This window comes from Rhipicephalus microplus, chromosome 3, assembly GCF_043290135.1.
Source record: "Rhipicephalus microplus isolate Deutch F79 chromosome 3, USDA_Rmic, whole genome shotgun sequence".
Classification (NCBI taxonomy): domain Eukaryota; kingdom Metazoa; phylum Arthropoda; class Arachnida; order Ixodida; family Ixodidae; genus Rhipicephalus; species Rhipicephalus microplus.
Window position 1 is genome coordinate 24,954,711 of NC_134702.1, and position 14,288 is coordinate 24,968,998.

General features: G+C 47.4%; 1 protein-coding gene across 1 annotated transcript; it reads right to left on the bottom strand.

The window, feature by feature from the left end:
• Positions 1 to 797: 797 nt before the first annotated feature.
• Positions 798 to 7,798, bottom strand: LOC142802765 (high-affinity choline transporter 1-like). The gene is made up of 3 exons (XM_075887795.1): positions 7,576 to 7,798; positions 3,469 to 3,576; positions 798 to 967 (listed from the first exon to the last, which is right to left on the bottom strand). Exons 1-3 carry the CDS (start codon positions 7,796 to 7,798, stop codon positions 798 to 800), a joined length of 501 nt encoding a protein of 166 aa, XP_075743910.1.
• Between the last annotated feature and the right edge of the window lie 6,490 nt (positions 7,799 to 14,288).

The following is a 14,288-nucleotide window of genomic DNA, read 5'->3' on the forward strand; positions in this document are numbered from 1 at the left end:
CACCTGGAGGAAGGAAAATTGCGTCTCGCCAAGTCAAAATTACACAGAATGCTGTATAGATCAAATTCTACAGACTGCGCGCAGTCACGAGAAATTATCATGCGCGCGAATCAAAACTTTTGAGTGTATAACAAACGATATGCAGTCAGCGTCGACTTTGGAAACCGCTGAACACACACAAAAGCAGACTCCTCAGTGCTTCGGCAGGCTGCCTTGAATTTAGATATCCTAGGCTATTCTAAGGCGCACTACCAACATGTACTGCGCAGTTCGACCGAATAAAGTCACAATTGTTATCCCCAGTCGCACGACCAACCTCTAGTGACGCCACAAACACATGCTCTCACAAACTGCTGCGTCATCAAGAAAACGAAAATGTTTTGCACATTTCCCGCGCCACTGGATGACGCGGCGGTCACGTTAAACCTGATATACTGTGGGAGTTCATTACACCCATACTCTTCATCTGTGCATTATATCACATTGCGTTGGTTATGTTTCGTTGTCATGCATGTGCGTTATCATTGTGGACTCACCGCATTGTTGGCTGCCGGGTTCTCGGGCTAAACAAAGGTCGTCCAAACCAAGACCTTATTCGACCTCCTATGTTTAGGGTAACACAATGCTACTTTTATCTGAAGGAACCGCAGTACTTGACTATCAACTGCGTATACTAGTCGTTACACTGAAACTGATGACATAGCATTTCACTCCGTTAGCACTGTACGTGTTGTCTTACTTGGATTTTCAAGGGCCAGAGAGGGTTATGTAGAGCATAGCACACGAAATTAAAGGGGCTAGCGACACGCACCGAGTGCTGCCAAGACGGCGGCAGTCCAGAAGACTTCCCCGACAACTGCGGGGAAGCAGAGCAGCAACGCCATCCACCGGCCGTAGCGCGTCTGGAACGGGTCCAGCATCGTTATCGGCCTGGTCGCGCGCATCTTGCTCGCGAAGAAAGTGCCGCCTGCGATAAGCGATGTGTGCCAAAGTCATCGAAAATCGCAAAGACCTGGCCACACGTACGCGTTACAGAGCGCCAGCGCGTGACATACATGGGAACTCGGCGCCGTGCCCTCTCGGCAGGGACTAACACGGCACGCGTCGACGCGCTGCAATGCGGTCGTGTCGTCAAGCCTTAACTGGAGCAGCTACAACATGGGCGGTCGTGCGTCAACTTCAGCCAACTATCTATATATGCCGCACCAGCAGAAATTGTCCGAAGAACAGATCCTTATTATGACGCCGTCGCATGCACGAGAGAATCTGCATATGTATACGTGAAGAAACTGTGGATGAAGGAACCAGCATTGCGTGACGTGATAGAAACCTATTGTGTCGGCCAAACACGGGACGAAAACGTCAGGGCGCGTCGTACGTTTTATTGGTCTTGCTTTTGTTTTCGAACCTGCTGTGTGAGCTGGCCCAACAGACGCACTCGGATAAAAAAAAAGCGTCGCGTGACAATCTTGAAGCCTAATCATAAAATAATCAACGGAGAAATAGACCTCGATTAAGCTATTTGGCAGCTCACGCTAGGGTGCACAACAAACACGCACCTAAAAGGACAACACAAGCTCGGAAATGCGTTTCTTTGTGTGCGAGTTCGTTGCGTAACCTGGTGTGCGCTACCATACGCCGCAATGACTTACGAACTAGCCCGCAAGTACGATTTAAGCCAGGACACGTACGTGGCTGGCAAGCAATGCTATTGGTCGACCCACTTTGGTCGCATTTTCTGAGAACGATCGATGTGGGGACTTAATCGTGCACTCAAAGGCAGCGCACGCAATGGTTGAGAAGGGTTACGTCAGAGGAGGCTTGCTTGTTAAGCTATCGGAACCACGTGACGTGCCCTATTTTTTTTCCTTCCTCCATGTTCAGAAGTACTGGACCCTAGCAACGAACCAGAAAGTGTCGGCAAATCTCATTTCTTGCATGACCTTTCACGAAAACGTCACCTGTTGAGCCAGCTGTCAAGGTCATGGCTGTGCGGCAATGCTCTCAAGAAGTCCTGAGAGGCTCCTTTTAGGCGATCAAAGCACGACAGCCAATCGCCTCCGTGACTAAAGTAGTAGTCCTACGCTATGCACTCGACCAACGCCTCGTTTGTTTCTGTCAATGCCAATGCAAACGCACGCTTCTCAACGGGAGCTATCAGTCCGCTTTAGTTCAATGAGTGGTCGAGACACGACGCTACAAGATAGGTAGCGCTGCTTGCGTCACACATTCTTCCAAGCGCTTTCCCCCGGAGATGCAATAGACGTGTTTCCGACTAAAATGTCATACGTCTGTCAGACTTGTTCGTTCTTGCTCCTTCTTTGTGGCTCGAAGCAATGCCACTGCCGCATCACAGCGCATAGCATGCCGTATATAGTGCCATGAACCGCGACACGCTATCTCACTACACCATATATTTTACAGAGCCATCGTGACCGCCAATATTGTGAACATGGGGAATGCAAGACGCCGCCCCACGGATCTGTACACAACTGAACGAAAAATTAATACTAATGATTTCCGTCGTAGGACACTGCATGTGGAGTTTTCTCCTCCATGACTGCAAAGCACACGTGAAGGCTAGGCAATGGGCGAAGGCAGTAAAAGGCTAGAGGATAGGCTGGCGAACGGCTGGATCGGTTGCGCCTGGCTGACCTTGATAACATAGAGGAGGCGTTGACTTGGGAATGCCACCATGATGCGGCCGTTTGGCTTATGACGTCAGCCTAGAGTGAGCACCTAATTGTGCACATTATGTGTATCTGCCTTTGAGGAGAAAATTTCTATGTTGTATTCAACAATAGTTAGCTTTAAGAAATCACACAATCAGATGAGCTTAGCGCTGGCTTATATTGGCTCCCTAATTTTTGCATTTCGGCTAGTGTTATCACAAGTTCACTAGTGGTGACAAGTATTCGCAAACATGAGCTAGTCTCGGCCGCCCACAGGTCTGTAGGAGGTATTCACTAAGCTCTTTGCGCAGCGCGGCACCAGTGTGTGCACCACTATATAGAGTTACCGTATAAACGCTCCGTACACGGGAGCATGAAGTTGGCATGCACAGTAACTCCACGCCCTGTAGCCGTGGTCCGTCAGCGATCCGGAAAATGACAGCCTGATGTTTGGCGGCGCTGCACCTCACTAACCAGCTTTCTTAGAAAAATATCAACATAACATGTGCTGCGAGAAGCCTGGTTTTGGCCCGACAGTAACATTCGCGCGCGAGAGCATAAGTATGGGAACTGCCGCAATAGATATCATGTGAATACCTCCTATAAAACTGTAACATTTCTTGAAAGTCAGTACAGTGATTCAGTTGTAATCACACTCGTAGATGATAAATTCATAACCATAGCCGGTTCTGGCTGATTTCTCCTTTTGAAATTGAGAGAAGGTAAGATTAGAGGGAAAAGCACACCTTGGACGTGGTAGAAACAGCTTTGAAGTGGGTACAAAACTGCTGCTCACCTAAAACTAGACTGACTGCGTAGCCCAGAGGGGCGTGACAATGCAGAAGTCCGTTCTTGTAGACAGCCTCCGCTGTGCCGTTCAGGTAGCCACCACCAACCCAGGTCGCTGAAAACAAGAAGGAACGCCGAACTTTCACTCACAATTGATTTCTGTGAAAGCACCTTTTTAACGCCATAACGTTAGTATTAGTATTAGTAGTAGTAGTACTAGTAGTAGTAGTAGTAGTAGTTTCTATTTGTTTTTATTTACAAATATTTCAGGCCTTACCCAGGCCCAAGAAATTGATGCTATGCGGTGAGCAAACACGTTCAATTACAGTGGCTAAGGTTCTCGGCTGCTGACCCGCAGGTCACGGGATCAAATCCCGGCTGCGGCGGCTGCATTTCCGATGGAGGCGGAAATGTTCTAGGCCCGTGTACTCAGATTTGGGTGCACGTTAAAGAACCCCAGGTGGTCGAAATTTCTTGAGCCCTCCACTACGGCGTCTCTCATATTCATATGGTGGTTTTGGGACGTTAAACACCAGATTTCAAAACACGTCATTACTTTCGTACGAAGTTTTTTTTTTTTTTTGGCCTCTCACCGCTCTCTAGAACAAGAAATAAATTTTAGGAGCGAAGCTCCTTAAGGCGTGGGCTGTGCGTCCCCTGTATGTAGCCACCTCTCGTTAAGTTCTTGCAGTGTTCACTAGATGGCGGTACTTGTAGCTGACGGCATTAAGTATTACGCTAGCCACCACCCGATCTAAAGGGTACAGCCATATCCATCCGTCCATCCGTCCATCCGTCCATCCGTCCGTCCGTCCATCCGTCCATCCATCCATCCATCCATCCATCCGTCCGTCCGTCCGTCCGTCCGTCCGTCCGTCCGTCCGTCCATCCATCCATCCATCCATCCAAAAGATGCAAGATGTTATAAACTAGACGGCGGTACGTGTAGTTGATTATGAAAGATGCGAGGTGTTATAAAATAGGAATGATGCCACATATGGCGCGTGTCATCGTTCGATATAGTGCGGCGACGTACGCTAGGGGGAGCGTTGCAATAAAATCGAGTGGGCAAAATGTACGGAGGATTCATGGTTTACCAGGTTTACCTCCGGAGCTTCGCCCACTCATCATCATTCACTTCGTGGATGTGGCGGCACTTTTTTCCTTACGTGTTCATCTACTGTTCTACGTCATCAGGCTAGCCTTACATGTAACTACTAATACGTATATCTGGCTCCCGACTGATGATCGCTGTCTACTACTATATATATTTTTCAGAGTTTTAATTACTACTCCAACACACCAACGAAATGCGATATCACGCTGAGTGCAGCGCCAGTCTATTCTTTAAAGGTTTGAAACTTTTCGCGTTTACTTTTCATGCACTCTAACTACCTGTAAAAAATTACAAAGAAGTAGCCGATTAGTTCGAAAAACCCTCGAAATCAGCAAAACTTCGACAGTGCGGGCATTCTGAGGGAACAATATCAAAATTGAGCGAGACAGGAAGAAGTTAGGAGAGTATAAACGCGTGAGGAGGAGGGTCATCCACAGGCTAAGCTCGCAAGGTCGCAAGTTCGAAGCCACGCCGTTTTTTTTTCAAAACAAATATGGAGTTTCAAAGAGTTAAGAGAAGACCAGACGAGCTACGAGTAATGTGAGGTTGAGAACTGATATGTGGACAAGTGGTATTGTACAGTGCTAAGAAAGTGTAACAAGACGCCCTACAAGAGATAGTGCATTGTCCTAGCATACGATGACAAAATTAGGTTGGAATGCCGATGCCGGACCCTTCCCAATCGTATATTTACTTGAAACACAGGTTGAAAGAACCGTTAAAAAAACGATGAGGAAAGGTCTGGGGTGCGGCCTCACTGGCGACCACCTGCCGGTAATGCACTCCCTCACCAGAGCAGGATCGGCCACCCTGGTGCAGTACTTGAGCACTGTTTTCATCATGAACCCACAAATTAAACTTTGACCCTCAATTCCCAGTGGCTGCGAAGTAACTGTCCAAGGCAGCAGTCAAACCTGCGACGCAGCGGAGGGTGCTAAGATTCTCTTGGTCCGGACAGTCCGCCATTGCAATTTGAACTTGGCTACGTTTAACTCTAGAACCCTATCCAGTGAGTCAAGCCTAGCTGTGCTATTCAAAGCATTAGAGGTTGTTAAATGGGATAGGATACGTAAAGCTTACACAGTGCTGAAGAACGGGCACGTCCGATTCTACCGTGGAATACTGGACACAAGAGAACAAGGGGTGGGATTGGGAAGAGTAATGGTTAAGAGTTAAGGAAGAGTATCTTTGTAACCTGTGATTCGCTGATGACATTGCCTTGACTCAGGGGACGAATTACAGCTCATGATTACTGAACTGGACACCAAAAGCAGAAGGGTAGATCTGAAAATGATATGCATAAGAATAAATAATGTGCATCAGTCTCGGCAGAAAGCAGCGCTTTGCGTTAAATGGAGAGATGCTGGAAGTTGTAAAAAAACACGTTTACATAGAAAAACGCGGAGCCGAGCCATTCGAGTGAAATAATTAGGAGAATAAGAATGGGGCTTGAACCACATTCGCCAAGCATTCGCAAATCATGAATGGTAATATACCACTAACCCTAGAGAGGGAAATATATAACAGCTGCGTCTTGCCGGCACTTACGTATACGGAGCGGAAATCTGGAGGCTTACAAAGGGGGTTCTGTTTAAATTGAGGACGAAGCAGTGAGCGATGGAAAGGAAACTTATTGGTGTAACCTTTAGTGACAAGAAGAGAGCAGAGTGGGTCAGGGAACAAACCAGGCTTAGGATATCATAGGTGAAATCAAGAAGAAATGGACATAGACCGTGCACGTAGCGTGGAAGGATAACCACCGGTCATTAAAGGTAACTCACTGGATTCCCACAGAAGGCAACCGAATGAATAAGACCAGGTGGATTGACCGATCATGGGAGAGGCCTTTGCCTTGCAGTAGTAGTAGTCAGGCTGATGAAAATGGTCAATTTTATCAGCCTTATAGTCGGACACTCACGTCATCGTGATCATTTCGGTAATGTCCCACTTGTGTCGCACACCATGTGGTACATTTCGCCTGATTAGTCTATAAGGAGGCATTTGCCGTTGATAATATTGCCACTTGAGACAATGTCATGCATGCATTGAACTGTCACTTTGACATAAATTGTTATTTGCCCTTAGTGTCTCTTTAAAAAGCCTCGAAGTCTAGACAAGTTATATTGGATGTCAAGACATCAATACTCGAAGTCTAGACAAGTTGTATTGGATGACAAGGCATCGATACTCACTACTCTAAGCTACTATTGTTGGGAACAACGATTTCTTACTGTGTAAGTAATCGAGCGTTTACATTAAAATAGTAAAACCTCTTTATAAGCAGGCACCATTCGGACTTTATAAGCAGGCACCATTCGGAAAGATACCGAGGCAGCCGGGATAATTCTCCCGGCAACCGGGATAATTGTTCAAAAATATTTCTCCCGGTGGTCGCCTCCCATTGGCTCTCACATGTCAGGTGACTAACTGCCGTGGGGAAAAGAGAACAAACTGGCTGCTGCGGGACAGACTGGGCATACGCAGCCTAGCGTGCGTTAGATTAGGTTAGGCTGCGAGACAGACTGGGCGGACGTGGTCCAGCGTGCGTTGGGTTAGGTAAGGTTACGTTAGGTTATGTTGAATAGCCTAAGTTCTACCGGTTGCCGGGTGAATCATACAAAAAATTTATCCCGGCAGTTAGTCACGTGACTTATGACAGCCAATGGGAGGCGACTGCCGGGAGAAATTTTTTTTGATCAATTATCCAGGTTTCCGGGAAAATAGACACACCCTTTGGGAGACAGACCAGGGTCAAACCATAGTTCCACCTTTGCCAGCAATGCGCTGCAAGATATACCGTTTTTAGTCCTATTTGCTTTACGCAAGAATGATCAGTAGGACGTGAATAATACCTCCGAGATGAGGTGTGAACAGCAGTGTTTATGCGAATGTGCTCTTGTTTCCTCCTCCTCCTCGCTAAGGTTGGCTCTTTGATTGGTACGACTCCCTATCACCTCATCCCACAGGCGATAGCTATACGACGCGGCGCGCACTCACCGGTCATGGAGCCGACGCCCAGCACGAGTGGCAGGTGGCGGTTGGCTATGAACAGCTTCATGAGGAAGTGGGCCGCGTCCTGCTTCCGGCGTGACTCGACGCTGAGCCGCGACATCTGCGCGCTACTGTCCGAGCCCAACCTGCGGCTCGACCACACGCCCAGCGTGACCACGGCGCAGTAGTAGATGATCACCAGCATCACGGCCACCACGTTCACGGCCATCTTCTTCCAGGCTGAGTATAACAGAGGGCTCAGCAGCGATCGCATAAGAAGCGAAGCGCGCTCAGCCTACGCTCGTGCGGTTTCTTCTTCTTCTTCTTCTGCGCTGAGATCGCGCGCTTCGCACTCGTGTAACGGCGCGCGACAACTTGTGACGTCGAAGCGGTGACGATCAATCAATCAATCAATCAATCAATCAAAAAAGCTTTATTTGTTGCAAAATATATAAACACGTTTGGGTTAGTATATACAGAAGGAGGTCCCATAGCACAAGGCTGAAAGACGACCTACTGTCAGAAGTATACATGTTGATAAGTACAACGAAATGGCCACTAAGAGCAGCAAGTAATTTTGATAGAAATAAAAACAACGCAAACTTGCAATATGAGTTTCAGTAAAATTGGCTACAAAAGAACGTTCAGTAATTATACACGGCTATGAAAAAACTCGAACACACAAAAAATGGCAGTAGAATCTTGAACAAAAGTGACTTTAAATAGTGATACGTAGCTAAACAGACAACTCAAATCTAAATGAGTAATAAATATAAAAACAACTCGTACAGTAATAGCGCTAGATGTAAGACAACACCAATATAGATATACAAATTAGTTATGATTGCAAATTGAGATGATTAACTTCTTTTTTTAAAAGTGTTTAATGGCAATGGTTTAGTGCATAGTGGTATTGAGTTCCAACATTGAATATCAGGAAATATAAATATGGTAGTATGTTTACCGTATAGTTAGTGCATGTATGTGGAAGTAAAAAGTTGTTGTTTGATGCAAACCTGGTTGGATTAGAGTTTACCCATTGAAATTTCTGCAAGAGATGATGATGACACCATGGTAATGCTTGCGGTAAATAAAAAAATTCACAGGCTCCTTTATGTATTCGCCTAAAACGGCTCTATGGTGAAAACTATCGTCTTCTTTTTCTTCTTATTCGATTGGAGTGATCCACAATCTAACTTGGTATTGCACTGCATCTGAGACTGGAGGCATAGGAAACTTTTCTACCGAGCCTGGGTCATATAAGTGCACTACAGTTTCCTGTAAATTCACTAGAGGGAACTATGCTAGTGTCTATGGGATCTGCAACGAACGGCGCTTCATTGAGCATGAGAATTATTGGTAGTACATGGATTTGTCAATCTTCATGCTTTCGACTTCATTTGGCTTATAGCAAGACCTGAAGCCGCTTTGTCATGAAACGATAATCATCAAATGTTCAGCAGTTGAAGCTCACGGCCACCTTAACCTTTTAGGCTCACCAGTTAAAAGGTCTGTTTTATTATTCGAAACAAAACCAGAACACAACAATAAGCAGATGCACAAGTGCATTCGAAATCCACGAGTACGATGACTAGGCCAATTTCCGTACTGCCCATCACTCGTCCCATGGTCACTGAACATTCACAGCGTCATGAGTCCGCTCTAGTTATTTTAGGAACCTATATGCAGTTTGACCAAGTGAGAACGTCATGTGATGACGTCGTCATGCGCACGACCTTACGTGTTTTGTTTATCATTGACGTGATGATGACTTCATAAGGTGGCACCAACAATATATCATTTCTTTTTGCGTCACCCGGCAAAGGAAGCGGCCGGGAGACACGGTCTCTCCGTTAGCTCCTTTAGGTGAGATCTCAGCCCCGCAATCTGCCAAAAATTAATTTGAGTTTACCTCTCTGCACCCGTGCTGGTGCCACCAACGCCGAGGGTGAGTTTTGTGCAAGGCTTCCGTGCATCTTAATGAAGCCGCAACCCAAGCACTTCCTAAACAAATGGTGAACCAACGAAGCCGAAACGTTCAGTCCCAGTTTTAATGCGATAGCGTTAAAGAGCTCGTTTCGCAGAAATTCCAGCGTTAGAGTAATTGGTTGTGAGCAAAACATAATTGTGTCGGTGTTCAAAAAACCGAAGGTGTAAATAAAAATAAGCAATAAAAATTCACGGCCTATCCGCGAAGCGAATGGTGATAAGTGGGCGAAGCAGTGGTATATTGTTCAGTGCTTCCGTAAATCACCCGTGACGCTGACTACTTAGGCATGTAAATGATTGGCAAAGTGGTGTACGGTTACATACAATGTTTATGGCTCATATACGCTACATGTTGTGTTTAGTTGTGAATTTTGTTTTGCGTTCATTATTACTGGTTTGTGGTATGGGATCTATAGCTGCAAGTTGGCGAAGACGACGTCTGGGAATGTTCACCTGGTGGTTGGTGGTTGTTTCCAATGATACCAAGTGCATCATGGATCATATTGAGGCGTCATCTATTACACAAGCCGGCCATTGTCCATGATCATCATTGTCATAATCGTCACGCAGTATATAGTGGCTACTTTGCATGTGCTGTGTCTTGATGGCAGAAAGAAAATGTGTGGCGTAGAGCGCGCTTGTTCTTCATCGTCGTCAGCGTCGTCGTCACTAGCTAAGGCTACGGCGCACAACGACAACGCCTACGGACAAGCCTCGACCATAAGAAGCTTCGTCCCTAAAATTACCGGTTCCGAGTGAAAAAGAGATAATAAAACATTTATTGCTAGCAAATAAGTCGCTAGTGAGTGAAGTGAACCTCCTAGTTCGGAAGAACATTGGCTCTTGCCGCCGTCCCTGCCTTTCCTCTCTCTCTCTCTCTCTCTCTCCGTGTGTGTGTGTTCGTCAATGGGCGGGATACTCGGGTTGTTTCGACAGCGTACAAAAAAAAATCCGGAAAACCAGTGGTAGGCGTTGCTGACGTCGGTAAACCCTGAGGACCAGCTCTGGCTAGTGGAAAGGGCTCGGGCGTCGGCGGCAAGCCATGGTTACCTGGAGTCACCCTCCTCTGGGCGAAGAGAACGCACTCCTGGTCGAAAATAAAGTTTATTTCTCTCTCTCTCTCTCCTCGGGCTTGGTAAGGAAGATCTTGTTGCTGCGCTGGGTCAGAGCTCGACAGGGTCGCCTCCCACACTATTGTAGGATTATAGTTGTCCGATATACTGGGGCTGTACGGAATTTACTCTGCGGATTGCACACCGAAGCATCTATCTTGGGCAATACATAAAAATTGGGAAAGGATGGTGATTGCGATTGTCGCCTGGCAACCTGCGTTGCCTTATCTACTTTAGGATCAGGCAGGGGTAGAGTACGTCTCTGAGCACAATGTGTTGCAGGATATCGATATAGGAATGCAGGGGCTGGGGGTCGTCCTTGTAACCAAAAAGTTGCACTGTGGATGAAGTAGCAGAGGCCTGGTGGAAGATATCACGAGTAGAAGCATGGGCGAGCTCATTGCCTCGAACTCCTAAGTGCCTCGTGCCCATGTCAGTCGTGTCCACTGACCCTCTTGAGTTGTAGCCGCAGCTTGTTGCAGTATGGAATGCGCTAAGCGGCCGACTTGAGATCTGGCAAGACCGCGCTGGCAGGGAGTCCATGAGGTTAAATGTGACTTTTTGGATATGGCTGCGATGTGTATTTCAGTAGCCTAGGTGCAGTCCACGACCTGTCCCCTGTTTGCCAAGTACGGCTGCCGTGACGAGGTTGTGCAAGGGTCCAGCGGCATCCACAAGGAAGGCGTCTTCACAAACATTTGTTATATAATTTGGCTGAGGCAGCTCGCCTGTTCTTGTGGTGGACGAGATGGCAAAGGCGAAATATTGATGATGACCATAGGAATGGTCATCATCAATATTTCATCATCCTATGGTCATCATGATCATGATCAGCTTGACTACGTCCACTGCAGGGCAAAGGCCTCTCCCATGTTCTGCCATTAAACTCGGTCCTGTGTCCACCTAATTCTGTGTCTTCTTCTCATGCATTTTTGAATCTAGTCAGTTACTCTTGATTACCAGTGGTTAACCTGCTTACGTGCATCGCCCATGCCCATTTCTTCTCGATTTTAACTACGATATCCTTACTGCCCATTTTTTTTCCTGACGCACTGTGCTCTTTCCCTATTTCTTAAAGCTGCACCCATTATCTTATTTTCCATCGCTCACTGCGTTGTCCTCAGTTTAAGATACACTTTGTAAGCCTCCAGATTTCAGCTCCGTATGTAAGCACACTGTTATAAGATGCTGTTATGCCAGCGAGTCCCCGTCAAACGTCCGTGCCTCGGAAAAAAGCAATCTGGGTCAAGGCCAGCCCGCAGTCCGCCCGACGCGAACATCTCAACGGCGTGAACACGCGCGGCGCCTCTCTCGCCCACGTGCATTGAGTCAGCGGCGCACGTGACAGCGAGCCGGCGTTCTCGTGCCTGGTGGTCTGACGCATGGCGCGGCGGCCCCATTGGCGGAACCTGCCCTGACGACCAGCGGCGCTTCTGATTGGACTTTTTGGTTGGACCCGGTGCAAATAAAAGAAGCCCTGCGGCGCGTCGCGATCGGAGGTCCTACGAGAGAGGAGTCCCCATGTCGGAGAGCCGACATGTGTGTGAGTCAGCGGTCTTAGGCGAAAGGCTGATCTATGTGTTAGAGAGAAGAGCTCGGCTCTTCGAGTCTCTGTCGGCCCCAGTGCCGAAATTGTAACGCCTCTGTATATATGCTGTACATAAACCTTGTTTAACTCACCGTCGTCTCGTCCGCTCGTCTTATCAGCTCTGCGCAGAAGCAGTCGCGAGCTGATAAACATACGCTACCAAACGGCTGGTGACCTTCCCGGCGGAGTTGGAAGCAGTGGCGCCATCGGGACCGTGTTGGCGTCGCCGTCTTTCGCAACAGTGGTGACTTCGGCGGGATCGGTCCGTCGTTCGCAACAGTGGAGGTCAGCGGCGGGATTTCGGAGGTGGCTTCGCAACAGTAGCGATGGTGCAGCTGGTCCATGTTCCTCATGAGGGATAGTGTTAGACTACCATTCATGATCTGAGAATGCTTGCCGAATGGACCCGATCCAATCCTTATAGCTATTTCACTGTCATAGTTTGGCTCCACGATTACTACCTCTAGTGGGAGTTTACTGGTGACCTGGGTGGTAAGCACGCGTTCTACAAGCTACGAGATTTCATTGAACATGTCAATTTAGCAACGCGCGGGTGTTTTGATTGATACGTGGGGTTTAACGTCCCAAAACCACCATATGATCATGAGAGACGCCGTAGTGGACGGCTCCGGAAATTACGACTACTCGGGGTTCTTTAACGTGCACCCAAACCTGAGCACACGGGCCTACAACATTTCCGCCTCCATCGGAAATGCAGCCGCCGCAGCCGGGATTCGATCCTGCGACCGGCGGGTCAGCAGCCGAGTGCCTTAGCCACTAGACCTACAGGCAGCCCGCAATGAATGAATGGATGCGAGACTTCATTGTTAGTCCTGAGGTGCACGATTTAACGCGTAGTGGACCATTGGGACAGTCGGACTAAGCCATGATCAACGCATCGTCGGCTCTCTGGATAGTTCGCAGTTGAACTCCAACGTTGACACCAAACGTTTTATTCTAGCCCGTTGAAGAATGGATACCGAGAGGGTAGTCCGCCACGGCGGGAAAGTGACTATACGGTGCTCAGCTTCTGACCCAAAGGTCGCAGTTTCGATCCCGGCCGCGGTGGTCGCATTTTGATGGAGGCTGAATGGTAAAGGCCCGTGTACTTTGCGATGTCAGTGCAGGTTAAAAAACACCAGATGGCCTAAATTTCCGGAGCCCTCCACTACAGCGTCTCTCATAATTATATGGTGGTTTATTATGAATATTACTGCGAGGGGGTTGCAGCCTTTAAGGAACACATGAAAATAACTGGTAGCGTAACAATGAAAATGATGTTCTGTTCCCTGTTCTAAACTATATTGTTTAAAAAGTACTCTTGTAAAAGTTCAGTGTGTATTGTCCCAAGTATGCTCGTAGCATACTACAGGGCTCGTAGTCACATCTCACATCTACTACTTGAGATACGTGTATGGCCCGACAGCGAAGACGGCGAAGTTAGCAGAAGTATGATTCCCTCGCTTCAAAAGTTCACACGGTGTTAGGCGTAAAAGATATGTAATCCTCCTCTGCCACACTTTTCTTAGGAACAGCATTTTCGTGTTGCGGTTTTGGTGTGATGCAAAATATGCCTGTGTTGCAATGTTTATTATTAGCTTTCCCAATATAAAAAAATAACTACCTCCAATATTGGCTCAGCGAAGGGCCATGGGGCGAAAAGCAATCGGGGTCGCCTATAGTGCAGCCACCCAGGTACACACATTTAAGGCGATGATAGGGGTGTTCTAACAGACCGAATGTATAAAACTGACTGGTGATTTATGATTGGCACTGCATACTTTATACTTCACCGCAAAGAAACTCGAGGACGCAAAAAAAGCGTTGTTTCGTCAGTGTCTTCTTTTGCGTCCTCGTATTTTGTTGAAGTGTTTTGGGGGGGGGGGGATACCGAAATGTAGTGGTGGTTAGGTTGTGAATCGAAGATTCAACATTACCGTTCAGGAATTCATTTCAAGAGAACAGAAATCAACAGCTGTGCGCATGTAACAAACATGCACGGAAGTTGGCTCTCTTTCTGGCGCGATAAC